Source organism: Anarhichas minor, unplaced genomic scaffold, assembly GCF_050575085.1.
Source record: "Anarhichas minor isolate MPS153535 unplaced genomic scaffold, ASM5057508v1 ptg000024l, whole genome shotgun sequence".
Lineage (NCBI taxonomy): Eukaryota > Metazoa > Chordata > Actinopteri > Perciformes > Anarhichadidae > Anarhichas > Anarhichas minor.
In genome coordinates, this window is record NW_027466470.1 from 13,050,718 (window position 1) to 13,071,450 (window position 20,733).

At 42.3% G+C, this 20,733-nt stretch overlaps 1 protein-coding gene across 1 annotated transcript; it reads left to right on the forward strand.

The window, feature by feature from the left end:
* Positions 1–7,003: 7,003 nt before the first annotated feature.
* Positions 7,004–19,911, forward strand: LOC142956439 (integrin alpha-6-like). The gene is made up of 25 exons (XM_076098040.1): positions 7,004–7,179; positions 12,063–12,190; positions 12,322–12,401; positions 13,139–13,400; positions 13,730–13,861; positions 14,006–14,213; positions 14,316–14,509; positions 14,642–14,739; positions 15,051–15,178; positions 15,266–15,355; positions 15,465–15,526; positions 15,682–15,842; positions 15,925–16,068; positions 16,172–16,287; positions 16,381–16,534; positions 16,635–16,718; positions 16,806–16,885; positions 17,062–17,136; positions 17,232–17,334; positions 17,498–17,695; positions 17,875–17,952; positions 18,056–18,166; positions 18,457–18,555; positions 18,834–18,959; positions 19,747–19,911. The coding sequence occupies exons 1-25, from the start codon at positions 7,004–7,006 to the stop codon at positions 19,909–19,911; spliced, it is 3,252 nt and encodes a 1,083-aa protein (XP_075954155.1).
* The last annotated feature ends 822 nt before the right edge of the window (positions 19,912–20,733 follow it).

The following is a 20,733-nucleotide window of genomic DNA, read 5'->3' on the forward strand; positions in this document are numbered from 1 at the left end:
CAAATGCAGTTTGAATGATAAAAACAAAAAATAAATCTGTTCAGCTGCTGTGGAGATATCAATGTCTAAAGTTAAAAAAAAAAACGTTCTTACCTGGTGCAGGTTTCAAGAAGTATTACAAAAGTAGGCTTTTGGCTGTAGGGCGGTGTTTTCAACACACTGACTTACTGAAACATACACAGAACCTTTGACTGACTGAGGGAAAAAACATAGCTGAGAACAAAAGAAACCTTCAAGGTGTCCTTTATGTGTCACATTAAGAGGATATTAAACTGGGGAACATAGGACCCTGGGAACATGCTTCCGTGGACATTTATATGAAGGATGTTTTGGTGTCAAATTCGGCCACATAGAGTATGTGTGTCACAAGTTACAGTTAATGTGCAAGAATGCATTTGTGTGTGTGTGTGTGTGTGTGTGTGTGTGTGTGTGTGTGTGTGTGTGTGTGTGTGTGTGACACTCAGTTGTAAACTCGAGTCACCAGACTGGCGCAGGGAGGGCTCCCTCTTGATTGACACTTACAAGGCGGAAACTTTCTCGTTTGACCTCTTGAGTCTTTCACTGCGAGGAATGTTTTTTTTTTGTCTTTTTAACACTGTGGAAATATTTTGGGGGAGTGTTTTGGTGCTCCCAGACCACAGATAAGGACGCCATCCACTTATCCCAGTGTGTAGCTCTGTTTACTGTATGTACCTCTTTGGCTTCTGTGTCTCTTTGTTCCTTTGACACCCTTCCTGACTCTAAACAACTGCAGCAGACTGCCAAAATAAGAGCAGAGGTGCTGTGTGTGTGTGTGTGTGTGTGTGTGTGTGTGTGTGTGTGTGTGTGTGCGCGCGTGTAGATGGTAAACATCACCCGAGGCAGCGCTAAAAGGTCAATGATAAATAGACTGTCTGCCTCTGTTGTGTTGTGAGATTCCCATAGACACACACACACACACACACACACACACACTGGTGCTCACTGCCTGGCACAATGTCCTCTATTGCAGTGCTTGGACCAGAAGAAAACAAGTTATGCAGCTCAGAGCAATACCCTTTTAGCCGTGTGTGTGTGTGAGCGAGAGAGAGTTATTTGTTTAGGATCAGATAAGCTTTATTCCTCAAGGAAAGCCCTCCCTCATTTCTTTGATCTATTTCAGAAAGGTTTCACCACAACAAAGACTTGCAGTGCCGATGATATTAATGTCATTGTCATTGATAGACAATCCTTTCATTTGATATATGTGATATTGATGTAAGTTTCCTGTCTTGATGAGAGAACAGAGAAGTTGATGAGTGACAGACATCACATTTAGCTTTCCTGCTTTGACTATGTTCCTTCCTACAGACCAAAGATATTTTCAACAATAGTAACTGAGCTCTCTGTATGTATGTATGTATGTGTGTGTGTGTGTGTGTGTGTGTGTGTGTGTGTGTGTGTGTGTGCACATTCCCCATATTAGAGTTGTGGTTGAAGTGGTAGATTTATAGTAATATTTCCTTATTATACTGTATTGTTTCTGCTATATTTTGATTATGATATTTTGGATGTATTCACTCTTTTGTTTCATGAAAATAACTATATATATTTTTTGGCCAACAAATAATTGAAGATTTTAACAATTAAGTATCACACTGAAAAAAGGAAGATACGTGTAGTATAATTTATCCGTATTTCTGTTAAATTAATGACATTAAATTCACTGTGAAAAGGTTGCCTTCTCCCGCTTCACTAAGCCCTGCTCCCCAACACTAACAGTTTGTGTCTGCTTGATTACTTTCAGTCCAATGTTTTGGTTTACTTGATACATTATCCATTAAGGCGTATAAATCACACAAGCTTCTTTCGTTTGTCTGTTCTATTTGCTGTTTTGACTGGGATGTTGCGGTAAATCAGCTTCTCAGCAGTTTAATCAAGCGATGTGCAAACAGGTTGGCCTCATTATGTCTTCTTAGCAGGGAGGGGCTGGGCACTGTTAACATGTAGGAAGACAGGTGAGATAGATCTGCAGGTAATGATATTCTGTTATATTTGGTTTGCTCATTGCTATGTAATGAGTGCCCATAGATAGATTATGATGTCAGCAGTTGTTTTATTTTCCAGCTGCTGCACACTGACGTGGGCGCTACACAAGTCACAGTATTTTACTGTTTGCCACTAAGACCACTTTACTGGAGCAATTTGGACTTTACTGTCTTTCTCAAAAGAGAGGGGAGAGCCATATTTACAACCCTTCCATTATTGTCCCAGCCAGTCTCAACTTGTATTATAGCCTGGTCACCATGGCTTTTAAAAAATATATATATCATCAAATAAACTTTACAGTTTCACTACTGTCAGAGAGAGATATGTGTGTGTGTGTGTGTGTGTGTGGGTGGTGGGAGTTAAATTGTGACTTCAATGTGGCAGATATTTTCGGCTAAAAGCTAAATTAAAGGTTCTCAAGATGATTTTCAGAGCATTAGAGCAGCAAACTACCATTTGTGGAGTAATGTTGTTTGCACTGTTGGTGCTGTCAGTCGCCATGTTGAGAGCCATGTGGAGGCAATAGAAATGATCTAAACCACGTATTGAGAACCTTTAAGGGTTGAAGACACAATTCAAAATGCATTATATCATCAGAGTTGAGAAGAGAGGAAAAACAATAAAACTATACAGAGCACCTGATTTCAATGGAATGTGGCACATTCCCTTACAAGTGAAAACCTGTAAGAATGATGTTGTATGTGTTGAGACAAACATCCACCACCAACAGGACTCTGTCAGGGGGAACTGAACAGAATGGAAGTCAACTTTTCTCACTGTGCACCTCCCTCAGGTTAGCTTACATCTCTTTGTAGCACACCTGGACCCAGCAACACCGGGACCCCTCTCACAACTCCTGCCATCTCACATTACATCCTCTGGCCAGGGCTGGCCTGACACACACACACACACACACACACACACACACACACACACACACACACACACACACACACACAACCTTAACTCAGGAGGTAAATGTACAAAGGGGGGTTGCAATTGTCCCGACGGTGTTACAGCACTGCTTGGCAAGAGAAGACATCAATTACACCTTATTGACTGTAATCAATACACTCATCAAGAGGGGTAAAGGATTTGTTACAGCATACAACATGTGAATATGAGATACCACATAGGGGATGTAAATTAGACATCTGTCCCCACAATGTCACTTGCTTGCTTACCATAGCTTTGCTTTCTTTCTGTTTTGCAGGACATTGTCCTCACCACGCTTATATGTCCTCAATGTTATCAACAACGTCCTTTGGTCTGAGGACAGCTATTCAGAAATTAAAGCAGATTAAAGCAGAAATTTTATGGGTATTAAAATGCATTAGACCAGGAAGTCTCTTTGTTTGATTTGTATTATTTCAACATTATTGGGTCATGTAGATTCAGTTGTACAACTTATGTTTTTTCATGATTACCTGAAGAAAAGATATTTAAAAAATACCTTTGAATTAGAACTGTGAGCTGTGAGTTCAGGAATGTACTTGTAATGTCCTCCTAGTGGGAATAGTATGACAATTTGGGTCTTATTTTCTTTATTGCAGAGAGTTAGATGGCAAGATTAACACCCTCATGTCTGTGTGGTAATATGCAGCTATAGCCAGCAGCATGTTAGCTTAGCTTAGCATAAAAACTAGAAACAGGAGGAAACAACTAGCTTGACTCTGTGCCAAGGTGTGAAAATCAGCCTACCAGCACTTTTACATGTTCTGTTTGATCCATACAAAAACTAGTATCAAAAGTTAAGTATTAAATAACTAGGGAGCTTCAGATATTTTAGGCAGGCTATCTGTCCCCGCCCCTGCTTTTATGCTAAGCTAACTGCCTACTGGCTGTAGCTTCATATTTACTGTACAGATATGAGAAGGGTATCAAACTCCTGGCAAAATGTCCCTACTGGCCTGCTGTTTGTTGAGAAAAGCTGCGTCAGCACTCATTCCTCCTCTGTCCTCTGTTTTGGTTGAAGGCACTCTGGGTTTTCAGCTAACAAAGTTTTCATACATTTCTCTAAACTGATTCTGAATCAGCCATAAACTAATTCAGAGATGATCTTCTCTGAACATATCTACAGGCTTACACAAGTGATCAGGGAAAGTGCATTGATGTGTAAGCTGTGAAAGATCTCCGGTTTGGAGTTCAATATGATTGTGAAACTGATTGTGTGTGTGTGTGTGTGTGTGTGTATATTTATCAGTATCCCAAGGCTACATGTTTCTACAGTGTCATAAAAACACACACACATCCTACCACTCAGCTCATTTCGCCACACCCTCAGGTGAGTGTACGTTTGTTTTCCCTTAGTGTACCTGGAGCTTTAAGAACAAATACAGGAAGGGATGTGGCTCGGGCGAGTCTAGGCGCTGAATTTTAGGTGTGTGTGTGTGTGTGTCAGAGAACATTGCTTTCACTGTTATTCCTCTACTTTAGCACCCAAGGCGAGGTCTGTGCTCCTCTGCTGTCGTAATACTGAACATGCTGTACACGGAGCACACACACATGACTCAGTTCTCAATTCTGGTTAGAGGTAATTAAAATAATTGCAGTGTGCGCGTGCATGTATAATGTTTTATCAGGATTCTTGTTTGTTGAAGATAAACTAAAACTCTTTAAAATAAGCAGTCACTGATAGTCGCTAATGTATGTATGCAACTAATGACTAATTATGCTTGTGTGCCATTCAGCTCCTGACTCAGAGTTCATCAGCAATGATTCATTAATAGAATGATCAGGAAGCCAATTTCGACATATGCATCTAACCAATCATTCGATGGTGGTTCATTTAACAGGCTGCCCTCAAGTATCTTGGCAGTATTAATTATATCTTTGTTTATTCAATGTTGGGAACTACTTGCTTACTTTTTCTTTCATTCTGATCTGTTCTTTGGCATCTGTGTGCCTTTACACTAAAACCATGACTGAATATCAATAGACAGATGCTCGACTGGAACTGCAGTGGTCTTTCAGTCTGTTTAAGTGTAAGATGTGTGGCCTTTCTTTCCCGAGAAGAGAAGAGAGGAGAAGAAGAAAATGAGGTATAATGATGTTGACAGGCTGTGGTGCTGAGGACAGACGATTGAAAAAATTACATGAACACAATAAAGAATGTTGTTTTTTCTGTGATTAAGTGTCATATGTCCGTTGATTAATTGGTGGTCCTTCAGTCGTCACTGTGTCAATATGTTACCATAATTACACACACACACACACACACACACACACACACACACACACACAAACTTTGGGCATGGGAGTTTATTGTGAAAGAACTAACACTCCTCACTTTACAAACTGTGGTTCTTATCGGTGATACGGTCGATTCCTGTTTCTGAGCCTCTGCAGACAGAGCCAAAATCCACTGGTGATTGTCCAGCAGGCTGCTGCTCTTACCTGGAACAGCCCAAACTAGACGGGAAAAACTTTAACACAGATGCAAAAATAGAGTCAACAAGCAGATGGTCACATGATTTAGGAATTCAACGACTTCAAAGTGGGACATTTTTAGATAAGAGTCATTTTTATTAGATATCTGCCAAACACGAGACCGACCAGAACATGTTTTGAACCTCTGATTCAATTAGCCTTTCCTTGAGTTCAAATATATATCAAATGCACCAATTTGTTCCTATACCTGTTAATTTAAAATCTGATATAAAAGTAATGTTGATTCAGCTGATCCTCACTGGAGATCAGGAAGACTTAACAGACCTGCACATTGAACCACATTCCTCCCCTGTCCAATTTCCCCTCTCTGCATTCCCCTCTTCCACCATTATTTGTGCCTTTTATACTGTGTGTGGGCAGTTAGTTTCTCCCTCTCCCTTTCTGTCAGCCCTCTTTCTCAATGTGCAGACAAAGCCGGCGTTGTCCGCTGAAATGCTGTGTTGCGGGGACAGGCTTTGGGTCAGCGTCTCATGGAATGCCTTGAAAACCGTCAAGTGAGGGAGTGTGTTAATGTGCAGGTCTGTGCCCATGTCTGGTCTCCGGGGTCCTTCTGGCTCTGTGACTCATCCAATGAGTCATTACAGAAGACACAGGCCCTGTGGTGATAGCATGTAACGATCGGAGTGAGAACGCAGAAAGGATTGTTACTCTAAACTCGGACTAATTTCCAACTCTGGATTTCTGGGCCGCGTTTTTTGGAGAAGCCAGCTACTGTATTGCAAACACACTGCTGCATATCTCTATCTCTTCAATTCCTTTGGTCAAAAAATGGTATCTTTATCTCAGTCTCTGTTTCCATTTGTCCCTCTGTAGGTCACATTGCTATTGTTGTCTGTTGTCCAAAGCCAAAAAGGAATATTGGTATTTCTGACTAACTACCAGATTCGCCCTCTTCTCTCTCCCAGCCTGTTGTCTCTGCTTCTACTTGTTAACAAGGATGTCAGTAAACACAATCTACTGTGAGAACGTGAAGCAAGTGTCCAGATAGCGCTCTCGTGTCACCAGGTATTTTTGCCAATATTTTCCTGCTGTAGGACTTTGCGCATGCTTTGATTGCGCCTGTGTCCAAGTTTAAACAGAAGTCTTTATTACAGTGTTATACTTAGAGGCCTACCGCCAGAGGATGACAGGGTAGCTTGAAGCACCATGTTATTGCTGCAAATGTGTTTTGACAAAGCCTCAGGCTCAGGCATCATTGACCTGCTTAGATTACAGTGTTGATCTGCTGCAAACGAAAAACAGACAAACAAGGTGTTGATCTTTTCCAAACAAAAATAAACTTGGCAATAGATATCCAAGCACTCTAACAAAAAAAAATGTACTTGACAATATGAATCAGATTAAAAAGCAATCTCATGTGAGGTACAGTGGGATGGTGTGTGTGTGTGTGTGTGTGTGTGTGTGCTTGTCCAGTGGGAGGGGCGGCTGCAAGTAAAGTGCACCACATTCAACCCCCTCCAGCAGTCAGTCGCGCTCTGCACCTCCTTCAGCGAGGACCCACCTTTCACCGGTCAAGTGGATTTTTTTTTGTATTCGAGTGGATCTCATGGAGGGCAGGGTCACCTGTGGGCTGTGGGTGGTCGTCTTTCTCTTGGGATGTGGACGGCTGTCGGCGTTCAACCTGGACGACGAGAACGTCCAGCGGAAGAACGGAGAGAAAGGCAGTTTGTTCGGCTTCTCTCTCGCCATGCACTGGCAGCTTGCCCCGGTGAATAAGAGAATGTAAGTTTGGTCCTCCCAGCCTTGGAAACAGGCTTTATATGTTAATGAAACAACTCATGCAGCCACGCAATTAAAATGTCACCGCTACGTTGACGACTGTAAGTTTATTTAGGAGTGTATGGAGCTGCCACAGGAGGTGAAGAAACCACATTTAAGTCGCGAGCGCTAAATGCTGCGTAATGATTTGAGCTCAGGTAGGTCGCAGGTAGTTTCAAAGGATTACGCTGTTAAACTGTTTTTTTCCCCCGGAAAAGTTTAGCAAATAGTTCGTTGAGTTTCTTAACAGAACGTGCTGTACTTTAAAGACCTGTAACCATAGCCCTGCCCTTTGTTAATCACCTTCCAGGTTACCTATTCGTGTTATTGGACCGCCGCACCAGATTTCTTTTGCTCACTTGCGCGCCCACACAGCTCTCTCTCTCTCTCTCTCTCTCTCTCTCTCTCTCTCTCTCTCTCTCTCTCTCTCTCTCTTTCTTTTGTTTTTGCTGACTTTCTCCCAGATTTGTCTTAGGTGACACCGAGCTTTGGCTTGTAGGGCCAAAACATCTCATTGAATCATTGATGGCATTTTTATGGGCATGGATTCAGAGGGGTTTGTCATTCTGCATAAAGGCTAACTGCCATCAAGTGGTCACTGGTTTCAATAGCCTGAACTTTAACCGCCAGTGGAATTCTGTAATCTGGGAGTCTGTTTGACTATAATGGACCAGCCAGAAATAAATGTACACGGTTGTCTGTGTTTGTGATTAAAGGGCGTTTGCTGGTCCATAATTAGTAGTGGAGGAAGTATACAGCAATGTCACACTGTAAAACTGCATGTTACGTTAAGTAAAATACTTAAGTAAAAGTCCTGAATTGGAAATTAAAGTTAGTAGCTATCAAAATGATGTACTTAAACTGCCAAAAGTAAAAGTAGATAATGCAGAAAAATTATTTAATTGTATTATTATTGCTGCGATTAACTGGATTTTTACACAGAAATGATCAGTACACCGCCTTTTCTATCCTGTAATTGGTCAGGGGATTGGGTGAAACTGTGCTCCAAATAGCATTTTGTATTTGTACAACTAATGCCTAAAGGTCACCACAGCGTGTACCACTGGAAGATACTGAGACTTATTATGGCCCTTATTATGCAGTTGTTACGCATTCCCAACTCTTTACCCTTCCCCACAGAGGTTAAATGTGGTTCTTAGACCTATTTACACACTTTTACAACTGCTGTACATGCACACACACACACACACGCAGACACACACAGTGGCAGTGTGTGTTTTAGGTTGTCTAGATGAAAGACACATGGTGATAAGCACAAGACCAAAGCCACCACAAAGTCCCCGTGCTTCATGGTGTTAAGTTAAACACAAGAAAACCTAACATGACTGGATTCAGTGTAGATAATGCACATTTAGTTGTCAGTGGAGGTGTAAACTCCTGAAACAACTAGGCGATTACAGTAACCAAGAAGTAGATAGACAGAAAATAATTAAGTAATTTTAAAGCACAAAATGCCAAACATTTGCGTGAAGATGAAGATACGCTTCTTTTCCTCATCGTCTATGATGCTAAACTAAATATTTAGAGTTTTGGATCAACAATTGTGTCTTTGGGAAATTGCGACGGGTATTATTTTGTCAAAAAACAATTATATTCCACATAGTTGAATAGTTTGTGTAACATCTAGGTATGCTCTAATCCGATGAGCTTGATCCCTCAGCAGCATGTCGGTGTTACATTATAACAAAAATGTGTGTGTGTGTGCATGTTCGAGCAGGAGGCCATGTTTGTTTTCGCCAGCGTCGCCGCTCCTACCGCTGTTATAGAGGCGGAATGTGCGTCTCCCTGTCGACTGTGTGTTTGGGTGTATGGCAGGCACATGCATTGGTGTGCCTGCCGCCTGTGGATGCATGTGTGAGTTTGTGCATGTTTGTGAGTGCCTGTTCGGTGTGCTTAACTCTAACGGTGCTGATGCATGCTGTGGCTGAGCACTGAGGCGTTGCCTTGTTGTCAGTCACTTGGAACAGTGTTAGAGAGCTCAACGTGTTGGCTGAAACATTCCTAACCTGAGGCAATAGAGTAGAGACAGTGAGAATAGAAATTAGAGATAGATAGATAGATAGATAGATAGATAGATAGATAGATAGATAGATAGATAGATTATAACTTAGAATTCAACAACATCTGCTGGGTGTGGATAGTGCGTCATAATCCTTTGCCAGCCATGCATGCCAATTTTTATTCCGTTTTATATATTCCAGTACCTTTCATGCCCCACAGGGATGAGTCGTACATGTACATGCAAGAGGACAGGAGCCAATGGGAATCGTGTATATGCATGTGTGCACGTGTCAGTGTGTGCGTCGCATTCCGTGGTCTGTCATAATTGCCAGATGGAGCTGTCTGTATAATAAAATCAAGAATGGAGAGAGGAGGGAGAAGGAGACCGAGTGAGAGGTTAGGGAAGTTCTAAGAGTTTGGATCGAGTCTGAGAAATGTGTGTTTCTGAGAAACGGAACGTGCGCCGGAGAAACGAAGATGTAGCGAGAAGAGTAAAGGATGCAGGGACGCACTGTGACAACGACGAAAAGCAAGACATGCAGGCGTGTTAAATAGTAATGTCAGTGTCATGCTGTGTCTAGATCGTAGAAATGGACGATGAGGATCTGGGAAGACTGGAGAGTTTAGTATTTCAGTCAACTTTGTGTGTGAGAGTGTACAAGTATGAGAGTCAGATTTAGCCCCCCCCCCACCCACACCCTTCCCTTCAGGTTAGTTGAGGATAATCAACATCAAAGAGAGAGAGAAAAGAGCTGAGGGAAAGCGAGAGTCGATGGCTGAAAGAATGCTGCGAGGAACATAAATCAGTGTTACATCTGGACCACCGAATATCAGCTGTTACTCAGACTCAGCGGGCTCGATCCTGGCACACACATAGACTCTCTCTCTCTCTCTCTCTCTCTCTCTCTCTCTCTCTCTCTCTCTGTTTGTCTTTGTCCTTCCTGCAGACTAAGCCTGTGTATTGGGGCTTCCTCTGTTGGTGGTGCACGATTAGATACAGAACAGCGGGCCAACCTTATCGCAGTGCCAGTCCCTGATCCATCATGTCAGCGCTTCACTCCTCAATGTGTAGCAACAATGATAATATGTGTCTATTGACATTAGTCTCCAATTTATATTTACAAAATGATGTTTTAAAATGTGCATCATATGTAAAGAACTGCTCTAACTTCCTGCTGTCTGTAGTATTCGATGAATCAGTAACATAATCTTGATATGATGCTGTTTGTGTCCTGTTGTTTGTTGCATTTACTCCAAAGGAAACAGCGGAATGAGACGCTGAATGAGCATCACAGTGTGATTATGTGGCAGTAGAACTACAGCGGCCATTAATGCAACAGAGACCCTAGACCCAGGGACCCCATTTCCCAGAGTCCAAAGGGTCCTGGCCTGAGCTCTTTCCGTCCATTCTCCCGGCTTCCTGTGTCTCTGAGGATAACGGTGAGCGGAGATGTACCCAACTGGGATTCACCCCGAGTCCCTCATCTTTGAAGTGGCTCATTTGAATGAGACGCCCGAACGAGTTCACTGAATGTGAAAACGTGTTTTTTTGTTTGCTACGGTAGTGCACGTAGAGGTGGAGAGTTGACTTCTGTGTCAAGTGTCTTTCCCATCCCTAGTAGTTTAAAAAAGCAGGATTGGACACGTACTGGGTGGGATAACGGCACAAATTATAGTGCTCTAGTTTTTGAAACAAGGCCAAACCAATCCAGTGGTTCACATTGGGTAAACAGTGTGAGTTTGTTTCCATTTTGATGACTTGTCGTAGGGAATTTTTCAAAGACATTTCTTCATACTTTCTCAATATTTCCCGTCGAACCCATTTCAATCCACCTCATCACTGCAGCTTTATAAGACTGTAGAGAACATCGTAAACAGTTTTACCCAGCCATATTTTTTTTATTTCATACAAATTGATTTATTAGCTGATTGCTAATCCCCATCATGCCCGCTGAACTCAATATTCACAATAATTTACGCTGTCGCGCTTTATATTTTGACATCTTCTCCCACATTGCAGCCAGTGTTTGCGGCGTTGACTGGCGCTGCAAACATGCCGATCACATTAAGCTTCAGCTCTTCACTCTGACTATATCTCTGTCGATTCCTTCCCAGATGGGGATCTGAGAATGCTTTGTGTTCCAGCTAAAAAAAAGGCTTTGCTCAATCTCATCTGGTGAAGACAATGTGCTGTCCAACATTAACTCTGGAGGTCGTCGGACAGACAAAGCAAACCAGAGAAAGCTCCTGGATCATACTGAGACACACAAAGAGAGAGACGGGCGTATTGAAAATGTAAACGTCCCCAAAGCGTCAGTTCAAAAGATGACATCCTTGAGTTGTTTGATTTACTCTGTAGGAAACCCTGGGAACTGGATGCCCATCGTCAAGACTTGGATATGGCATTTTCTCTTGTCCTTTGTTCACAATGGCAGCCTCTATGTGTGTGTGTGTGTGTGTGTGTGTGTGTGTGTGTGTGTGTGTGTGTGTGTGTGTGTGTGTGTGTGTGTGGAGAGAGATAGAAAGCCTGGTGGTTCAATCAACCACAGCAGGCGTTTGAAAGGGGTCTTTGACTCAGCTGGACCGTGAGGACATGGAACATCATGTCGGTGGCGGATGTTTGTGTGTGTGTGTGCACATGGCTGCTGCGACACACAGTAGACTGGTATGTGTGATAACATAATGTGCAAGTGGAAGAAATGCCAGAATGCTTCTCATTCTGAGTGCTTGACAAAAACGAGTGCCACAGCTTGAGTCTTCTTTCACAATGTGCGTTTGATCGAGCTGCATATGCGTCAACGGATTCTTTTGTGTGTCTGCCGCAGGCTGCTGGTTGGTGCCCCGAGAGCAAGAAAATGGGGAAATCAGAAATCTGAGGTGCCGGGAGGACTGTACAACTGTGACATGACCTCCTCCTCAAGTAGTTGCACCAGAGTTAAGTTTGATGACAACGGTGAGATATCTGCTGACACCTGTGCATTTCTCTAATATGGTTTACGCTGTTTGACACACTCACCCCCTCCCCCCCTCCTAATATTTGAGTCACAATATCCTCTGCATGTCTATTTCTGTCTGTCTTTGTAGAGGATCTAGAGAAAGAAAGCAAAGAGAACCAGTGGATGGGAGTGTCAGTCAATAGTCAGGGCCCAGGAGGCAAGGTTGTGGTAAGTCTGTCTTTGAATTACTTCAGTTTGATATTACAAACTCAGATGTTAGAACTGAAACAATTAGTTGACCTAATCGATTTGTCAATCAACAGAAAATGAATAAGCAACTACTTTGATAATCGATTAATCGTTTCAGTCATTTATGAGGCAAAAGTGGCAAAACGTCTCTGGTTTCAGCTTTTCCATTGTGAGGATTTTTTCTTTTTCTTTGTTTTATATAGTCATAAATATTCGGGTTTTGGACTGTTGATTGGATAGAAAATAAGACATTTAAAGGTGGCATTTTTCACTATTTTAAGATATTTTATAGACTTCACATTCAGGTCGATTCATTGATAATGAAAATCATCAGATTCAGCCCTTTTGAAAAAAAAACATTTTTTTAGATTGTTTGTTTGTCTCTACATTAAAATGCTGCAGAGCCCAAGGGGACGTTTTCAAATGGCTTGTTTTGTCCAACCAACAATTCTAAACTCAATTCTTTCAATTTACAATTTTATAAAACAAAGAAAAGCAGCATAAAAGTTTTGGCCCTTCACAATATATACTATGTCAAATATACGATGTTTGGCTTATCTGGCTTTGAAAATACTTAACTTGAAAATTTATGGGAATTGGAGTTCAAATGGTTAATCACTATAGCATCGAAACTCTAATTAGTCATTTCAACATAAGCATTTTTTGTTTGATCGACATTACCTCAACTTGAAAGTGTGTTTTTGTTTCCCTGGTAGACCTGTGCCCATCGCTACCAGTTTCGGGCTAATGTGGGCAAAAAACTCGAGGCCCGTGACATTATCGGCCGCTGCTACGTGTTGAGTCAGTCCTTGACTATTGATACCTCATTGTTGGATGAGGGAGGTAGCTGGCATTTCTGTGCGAACCGGAACAGAGGCCACGAGATGTTCGGCTCCTGCCAGCAGGGCATGTCTGCCACATTCGACAAGGACTACCACTACCTCATCTTTGGGGCTCCTGGAGCCTACAACTGGAAAGGTAGTCTAATGTGTGTGTGTGTGTGTGTGTGTGTGTGTGTGTGTGTGTGTGTGTGTCCTAGCTAGCAGCTTGCAGTTAGTAAGTAAGCTATGAAAGATTTACTGTAAGAAAACTTAACTGCACATGTCCTTCATTATCAATCTATTCCATATGATTTATGATGTTTGCTTTTTATTACAAAGGAATTTGCTTGTGATGATGTTTTTCTATCATGTGTTCAACATTACTGCTATTTAAGATGATTGTGTAATGGGTTTTGCATCCCAGTATTACAAGCCAGGTCTCTCCAGACTCAACCTGTCTTCTCCTCTCCTCTCATTTTCTTCCAGGTGTGGTACGCTTGGAACAAAAGAACGATTCCTTGCTAGACCTCGGCATCTATGACGATGGCCCTTTTGAGGCTGGAGATGAGAAGGAAAAGGACCCTAGTCTGTACAATGTCCCTGACAACAGCTACCTTGGTAAAATGCAACTCGCTCTCTTAATCCATTCATTGCCAATCTAACCCCATTGCTTCATTTGCTCCATCGTCACGAAGAAGCTTATTCAAGTACCTGACTACCTCTGACTATGTAAGCAAGTATTCCTTTGTCTCTGTGTCTCAGGCTTCTCTCTGGACTCGGGGATGGGTCTGATCAAGAAGAACCAGCTCACAGTGGTGGCAGGGGCTCCCAGAGCGTACTACAGTGGAGCTGTGGTGCTGATGAAGAAAGACACAGGCAACGGCTTGGTAGACGAGCACACCCTGAAAGGGGAAGGGCTGGCCTCGTCTTTCGGCTACGATCTGACCGTGCTGGATCTCAATAAGGACGGGTGAGTTGCGCAGGGCGATGCACACAACCGGTAACTTCTGTTTTGGAAAGAGCGATCACTATTTCTGCATGCTCACTAACAAACAATGCCCTTGTTTGTTAGTTGGCTGGACATAGTGGTGGGAGCACCTCAGTACTTTGAGAAAGACAAGACAATAGGAGGAGCCGTCTACGTCTATGTCAACAAAGCCGGAAAGTGGAAGGAAGTCACCCCCATCAAAATAGAAGGACCTCAGGACTCCATGTTTGGCCGGGCTGTGGAAAACCTGGGGGACATCAATCAGGACGGTTACCATGGTAAGGCTGCAATGTGTTTGTGTGTGCATAGGTATACTACTGTCGGTTGGTCTTTCTTGAATCCCCGGTTGAATGAAATATATGTTCCTGTATAACCACACTGCAAGTCATCGGTGTCGTTCTTGCGGTCAGATTTTGCAGTAGGAGCTCCTTATGCGAATGATGAGGCAGGGGCTGTATACATCTACCACGGAGCAGCCAAGGATCTCAGCTTTAAAAAGGAATCTCAGGTATGAAATAAACTGGTACACTAGCTAATTTAACTTTCTTTTTGAATTTTCCACAACAGACATTCTATATACATTTTGTCCAAATGTTTAATGCTTTAGTCACATCATGCTTGCGCACTAAAAGCTTCTAAATAAAATGAATTTCGGTAAAATGTGTGACTAGTGTCCAGCATACTGCTACTTTTGCTAGGTTGTCGCTTACACTAAAGTTATGACAGTTGTTTTTTGATCGGAAGCTCGGCACGAATTTTGATGAATACATACTCGACAGTAAGTGGCTGGATTCAAAATGTGTCTTTCTTTTGCTTCAGCTTTTGTCCGGCAAGCCTTTAGGAGTGAGAATGTTTGGCTACTCTTTGGCAGGAAACATGGACCTGGATATGAACGCCTACCCTGACTTGGCTGTGGGATCGCTCTCTGACTCTGTCTTTGTCTTCAGGTGAATGAACAGGCACATTGTTCTCACTGTACATCTCTCATTGTGGTTATAGTCAGCGTTTGCTGACTTGAGTTCTGTTCTCCCCAGATCCCGCCCAGTTATTACCATCATGAAGGAAATCAGCTTCTCGCCAAAGGAAATCGACCTCACCAACAAGAACTGTGGCAGCCATACCTGGTTTGTTTATCTTTTTTCTGTAGGTGCTTCGATTAACTTATGAGGATAAACTATTTAACACTATGCCAATACTGTGTCTGATTGTAAATACACTGCACTGTGTCCCCAGCTTGAACGTTGAGGCATGCTTCACCTACACTGCCAACTCCAAGGACAACGCTCCCAGTCTGAGTAAGCTGAGCCATCTATTTTAATTAAAGCAACATGTCATCTTTATAGTGTTTTTTGCTTCTCACCATCAGAGATCAAACAGGGAGAAACCATACGTAGTAATTTTAATGATACACTGTCATTCTTTACCCTCATCTTGTCTCTGTCCCATCTAGCCCTGGATTACTCCCTCGAGGCAGACGCTGACCATGTGGAGAAAGGTCTTAAACCCAGGGCGATCTTCGTTGACTCCTCTGACAATGCCCACCAGTCCAAAGGGACCATCATCATGGACACCAAAGGGAAAAAGTGCATTAAGCGTCAGCTTAACATACAGGTAGTAGCTCTCTCTGGAAATGTTCTTTCTCCTCTCTTCATCTAAGTGCATTGTGGGTGGTGAGTAATGTGTCATTCTACAGGAAAATATTCAAGACAAGCTGAATGGGATCGCCGTCGAAGTGTCAGTGAACATCCAGGGCGGGAAACGTAAACGCAGACAGAGCTCATCTTCTCAAATGCTACCTGTCATGGACCCCAAGGAGCTATTGCCAGATCGATCAGAGGTGCTTATGCATGAAAGATAGATTATATAGCCACGTAGTCGATTTGATGTTCCTGCTGTATCTACGTAATCTTTTTTTTTTTTGTGTGTGAATGCGATTGTAGGTGAATTTCCTGAAGGAAGGGTGTGGCACCGACAATGTTTGTCAGAGCAACTTGCAGGTGAAATATCGCTACGGCTACATGGCAACTGACAAAGAAACATTCACTCCATTAGCAATGTAAGAGGATACACGCACAGCTATTTTTCTTAAGAGCATCGTGTTTATTTCTTCCGTCGCATACGAGCTCATAACTTGTGTGTGTGTCTAAAGGGTGGACGGCGTGCCGGTGATCACGCTCAGTAACCAGAAGGAGATTGCCTTGGAGATCACAGTGTCCAATCTAAAAGGAGATGATGCATACGAAGCCTCGGTGACCACCTCCTTCCCACCCTTCCTTACCTACTCTACTTTCCACGCTGCAAATGTGAGTCTTTTTTTCTCAATCACTCTCTCGCTCTCCTTCACACACGCACATGAGCACACATTCCAATGTGGTTCTGATTGGAACTTGTTATTGATTTCAGGAGTTGCAGATAACCTGTGCAGCCAATACAAATGGTTCTCAGCCAAAGTGTGAGCTCGGAAACCCCTTCAGAAGTGGCTCAGAGGTGAGAGAAAATATAACTTTTGGACAATGTCCTCTGCAGAAGGTGCACTGTTAATACGTATTAATGTGTATGTGTTTGTGCATATAGGCGACCTTCCACATTATTCTGGGTACATCAGGCTTCCCTCTAAATACTACTGAACTGGAGATTGATCTTCAGCTAAAAACGTAAGTAAATCTAAGCTTGCAATAGTATCAAGGAATACTTCAAACGAATAAATAAGACTATAGATACAGGAAATACATTCCTGGACCGTAATGCACCTTAATTATGCATTAACATTTATAGTAGGCCTATATTAGGAGTTTCTGACTTGGCCTGTGTGTAACCTCTCATCCGACAGGACAAGCGATCAGGTAATAGTCCCTGTTAAAGCAAAGGCAAAGGTGGCCATCATGGTGCAGCTGTCTATATCAGGGTAAGAAACACACACACACACACATGCAGCTGATATCCAAAAACACACAGTATGCACAGATTCATGCCACTCACTGATTTTGACTGTCTCCCTAGACAAGCCCAGCCGTCTCAGGCCTACTTTGCAGGAAAGGCCAAAGGTGAGTCGGCCATGAAGAAAGAAAGTGACATTGGCAGTGCCATCACACACCAGTTCAGAGTGAGTACAGGACGACCACTCGATCAGAAGTGGCTAGTTCTCATTTATCCCTCTATCTCATTGAAATGTTTATTACTGCAGCATTCTGCATGAACGTGTTCTTTGGTAAGATAATAATACTACATCATCTGAGGTGGGACACTGATCCTGTCTTGATTTGCAGATAATCAATCTGGGAAAGCCCTTGAAAGACTTTGCCACCGCCAGCCTTGAAATCCAATGGCCAAAAAACACAGTGGATGGGAAGTGGCTGCTCTACCTGATCAATATCACCTCCAGTGGAGTGGACCACATAGAGTGCTCTCCCAAAGGGGTGGCCAACCCTCTTAACATGGTCAGTGAAAACATCACATTAAGATGTGTTGGTCACCCAGCTTGCACGTATACTTTTTCACTTGGTGTCTCTTTTTAAATTGCAGTAGAGGTAGTATGTGGTTATAGATGTATATTTATTTGATCAAATAAAGAGGCTTTAATTTAATCAAATATTCGAATATACGTATTCTTCTCTGCTTGAAGAAACCAGATGACAAGAGGAAGAGAAGAGCGGCAGAAAACACCCAGGGAAGTGAGGAGGCCACTTTGTCACGTTTACGTGACAGGAAATCTAAAGTTCTGGTAACCCCACACTACCAACTTCTATTATGAGTTTTTAATGTATATTTGCAACCAGTAGTAGAGGAAACGATTGGTAACTTTGTGCTCCTTTCTTTGTTGACAGTCCTGTGAGGATGGGGCAAAATGTGTGAAGATAACGTGCCCCCTACGGGGCCTGGACAGTACTGCAGTCATCACTCTCAACTCTCGCCTTTGGAGCAGCACCTTCATAGAGGTAACAAAAGAGACTGCAGGACAATTACGTTTTTCTACTCAGTTTTTATGTCAGAAGCTTTATTGAGTCTCTGGTGTACGATGTTAAAGGGAAACAAAAATTGGGTTGTGGGACTTACTAAACTAAACTAAAAACTAATTACACAAACATTATTTTTTAGTTTTTAGTAATATTAATTGCATTAACTTATTACTTATTAACTTTTTTTAATTCAAGGTAAACAGGTTACTGCGGCAAATTAGTAATGTGTATTTGACTTGATCTTCTCTTGTTTTGTTTTTTTTAAACAGGATTTTTCCAAGCTCCATCATGTGGAGGTAAAAGTGAAGGCCGCTCTGCATATCAACAGCACATCAAAGAACACAGTGATAAAACACCACGAGACAGAGGTAATTAAACACAACAGAAAAACAATGATTTGCAATATGTGACAGCTCTGGGTGCAGGAAGGGGACGTGATTATTGCATGACATGGCAGTTTTATACAACAGGCCTTAAATGCTGATGTCAGTGTAGCACATGGACATTAAAAACATGAGCTTGTGTGCTATAGTGTATAGTACACAAGCTATATAGTGAGAATAAAAAAGGAGATTTGAAAGTGTAGTCGACACTCTGAGACAGAGATGTTAATACAGATGTTCTGCCACTGTATTGTTTTCCCCAGGCGAGACTGACGGTGTTCCCAGAGAGGGTTGAAGCCATGCACGGAGGAGTGCCATGGTGGATCATCGTGCTGTCCATCCTGTTCGGGCTGCTGCTGTTGGCCCTGTTGGCTTTCCTTCTGTGGAAGGTAGGACTGAAGGGCACGGGGCGGGCCCAGCTGACCCAGCTAATAAAAACTCACACCAACAATTTCATGACTTATGAAGACCTAGCAGTCTGTAAAGTACCACCTACAGAGCAACTGTAGGTATCCATAACAGCAAATACACACAATTTCTAACAATTTTCCTCTCCTCAGTGTGGAGTCTTTGAGAAAAAGGATAAAGAGGACCCGACAGAAAAAGAGAAACTGACATCAAATGCATAAAAAAAGAGAGAGGGTAAAATTACCCGGCCTGCCATGAATGAGTGAAACTTTCTCTCTCGCTCCTTTTTTGCTCTAAAAGCGTTGCTTCCTGGTATTAGGCAGGCAGTGGGCAATTCTCACACTGTGACATGAATGTCAGCTGACTGATTATTTCTGCAAAGAGTTTATGCCGAATAGCTTTTCACACATGATTATGTGTGAATGGTTACGGCTTACCTGCATGGCCACAGGGAGGTGATGAGGAACTACACCATGGGGGCTTCTCTGCAGCTCTTTGATTTTCTCACTTCCTCTATTTCTGCTTTCTTTTGTTGCTATCGCACATGCAGTCACTTGGTCTGAAGGTTTCTTTCTCTAAATTTCTTTAAGAGTGCAGATGGCTTGACTACACCTCTCAATGGATTCACTGCATCTTGGCTCTCGTCTGTCGAACAGACCGATGACATTAAATGTCTCATCAACCTTCTTTTTGCTTTCTCTGAATTCTTTTAAATAGCATTCGCCCCAAACAAAATATTGATTTTTGTTTTCCTCGTCTTCTCTACAGAGTGGCTTTTTTAAGCGTGCCAAATATGAAGACAAGGTTCCCAGTTACAACGCTGTTCGCATCAAACAGGAGGAGAGAGCAATGAACCCCAGGAACGGGAACTGGGAAAATCTGGAAAAGAAGCCCTGGATGACAACCTGGCATGACAAGGAACATTATTCTTAACAGCCAATGAGAATGTGACACCACACAGATTTCCTGTCACTTACTGATGAACTCCCAATTTCACTGATTTTCTTTGCACAGTGTGGAATGTAAATATATATATAACAAAAAGAAAATCCGTAAAAAAACAAAAACAAAACGTTAAATCCTTGATCAGACATTGTGCTTCAGGGGCTGAATTGATCTTGGATAAAGTCTTTATGAATCACTGGAAGGAGAGTAGCAGTGTGGGAGATGGTCCTGCACATTTACTGTCTGTCAGCGCTTTGGAGCTCGTGTTATACGTTTACTACATTCACAGTGTTGACTGGGGGGGGGGGGGGGGGGGTTATTTCTAGAGCTTTTGTACATTTTTTTTGAATGGTTTGCAGAATTGTTTTGTACTTATTCTTCATGTTATGTGCCCTACAGGCCAACGAGTCAATAAATTGCATACAGGGCCATCTTTATTATTTCCGTTTTTAACTAAAATGTGCCATGCAAAAGTGGGTATTTTTTTTTTGCATTTCTACTGTGCATCTGCCGTAACTGTTGATCAATCAGTTGTAGTTTATGGATGAAACTGCAACTTATCACAGTGATCGAGCACTCGGGTTTTTAAATATACTACCAAGCCTCTGCTGAATTCACCTTTTACTCACTGGCTGTAAAAAAATAAAGAGCGAACAAAGTTTCTTTAATAAAATTTTTAAACGTCATATCCATGTCTTACATGTGTGATTATTGGAGGCCAAATGAATGAGTTAAAGGCAAAAGGAAGATGTTTAAAGTTATTTATTAATACATAAAAAAGCATTTACAGCAAATACCTGAGTGCTTAAA

Excerpts from the sequence above, each read along its gene's own strand:
- LOC142956439 (XM_076098040.1), top strand. The coding sequence starts at position 7,004 with ATGGAGGGCAGGGTCACCTGTGGGCTGTGGGTGGTCGTCTTTCTCTTG. Across the intron at positions 17,953-18,055 it reads ACAGGAAATCTAAAGTTCTG|TCCTGTGAGGATGGGGCAAA; the intron begins GTAACCCCACAC and ends CTTTGTTGACAG. Across the intron at positions 18,960-19,746 it reads TGGCTTTCCTTCTGTGGAAG|AGTGGCTTTTTTAAGCGTGC; the intron begins GTAGGACTGAAG and ends TCTTCTCTACAG.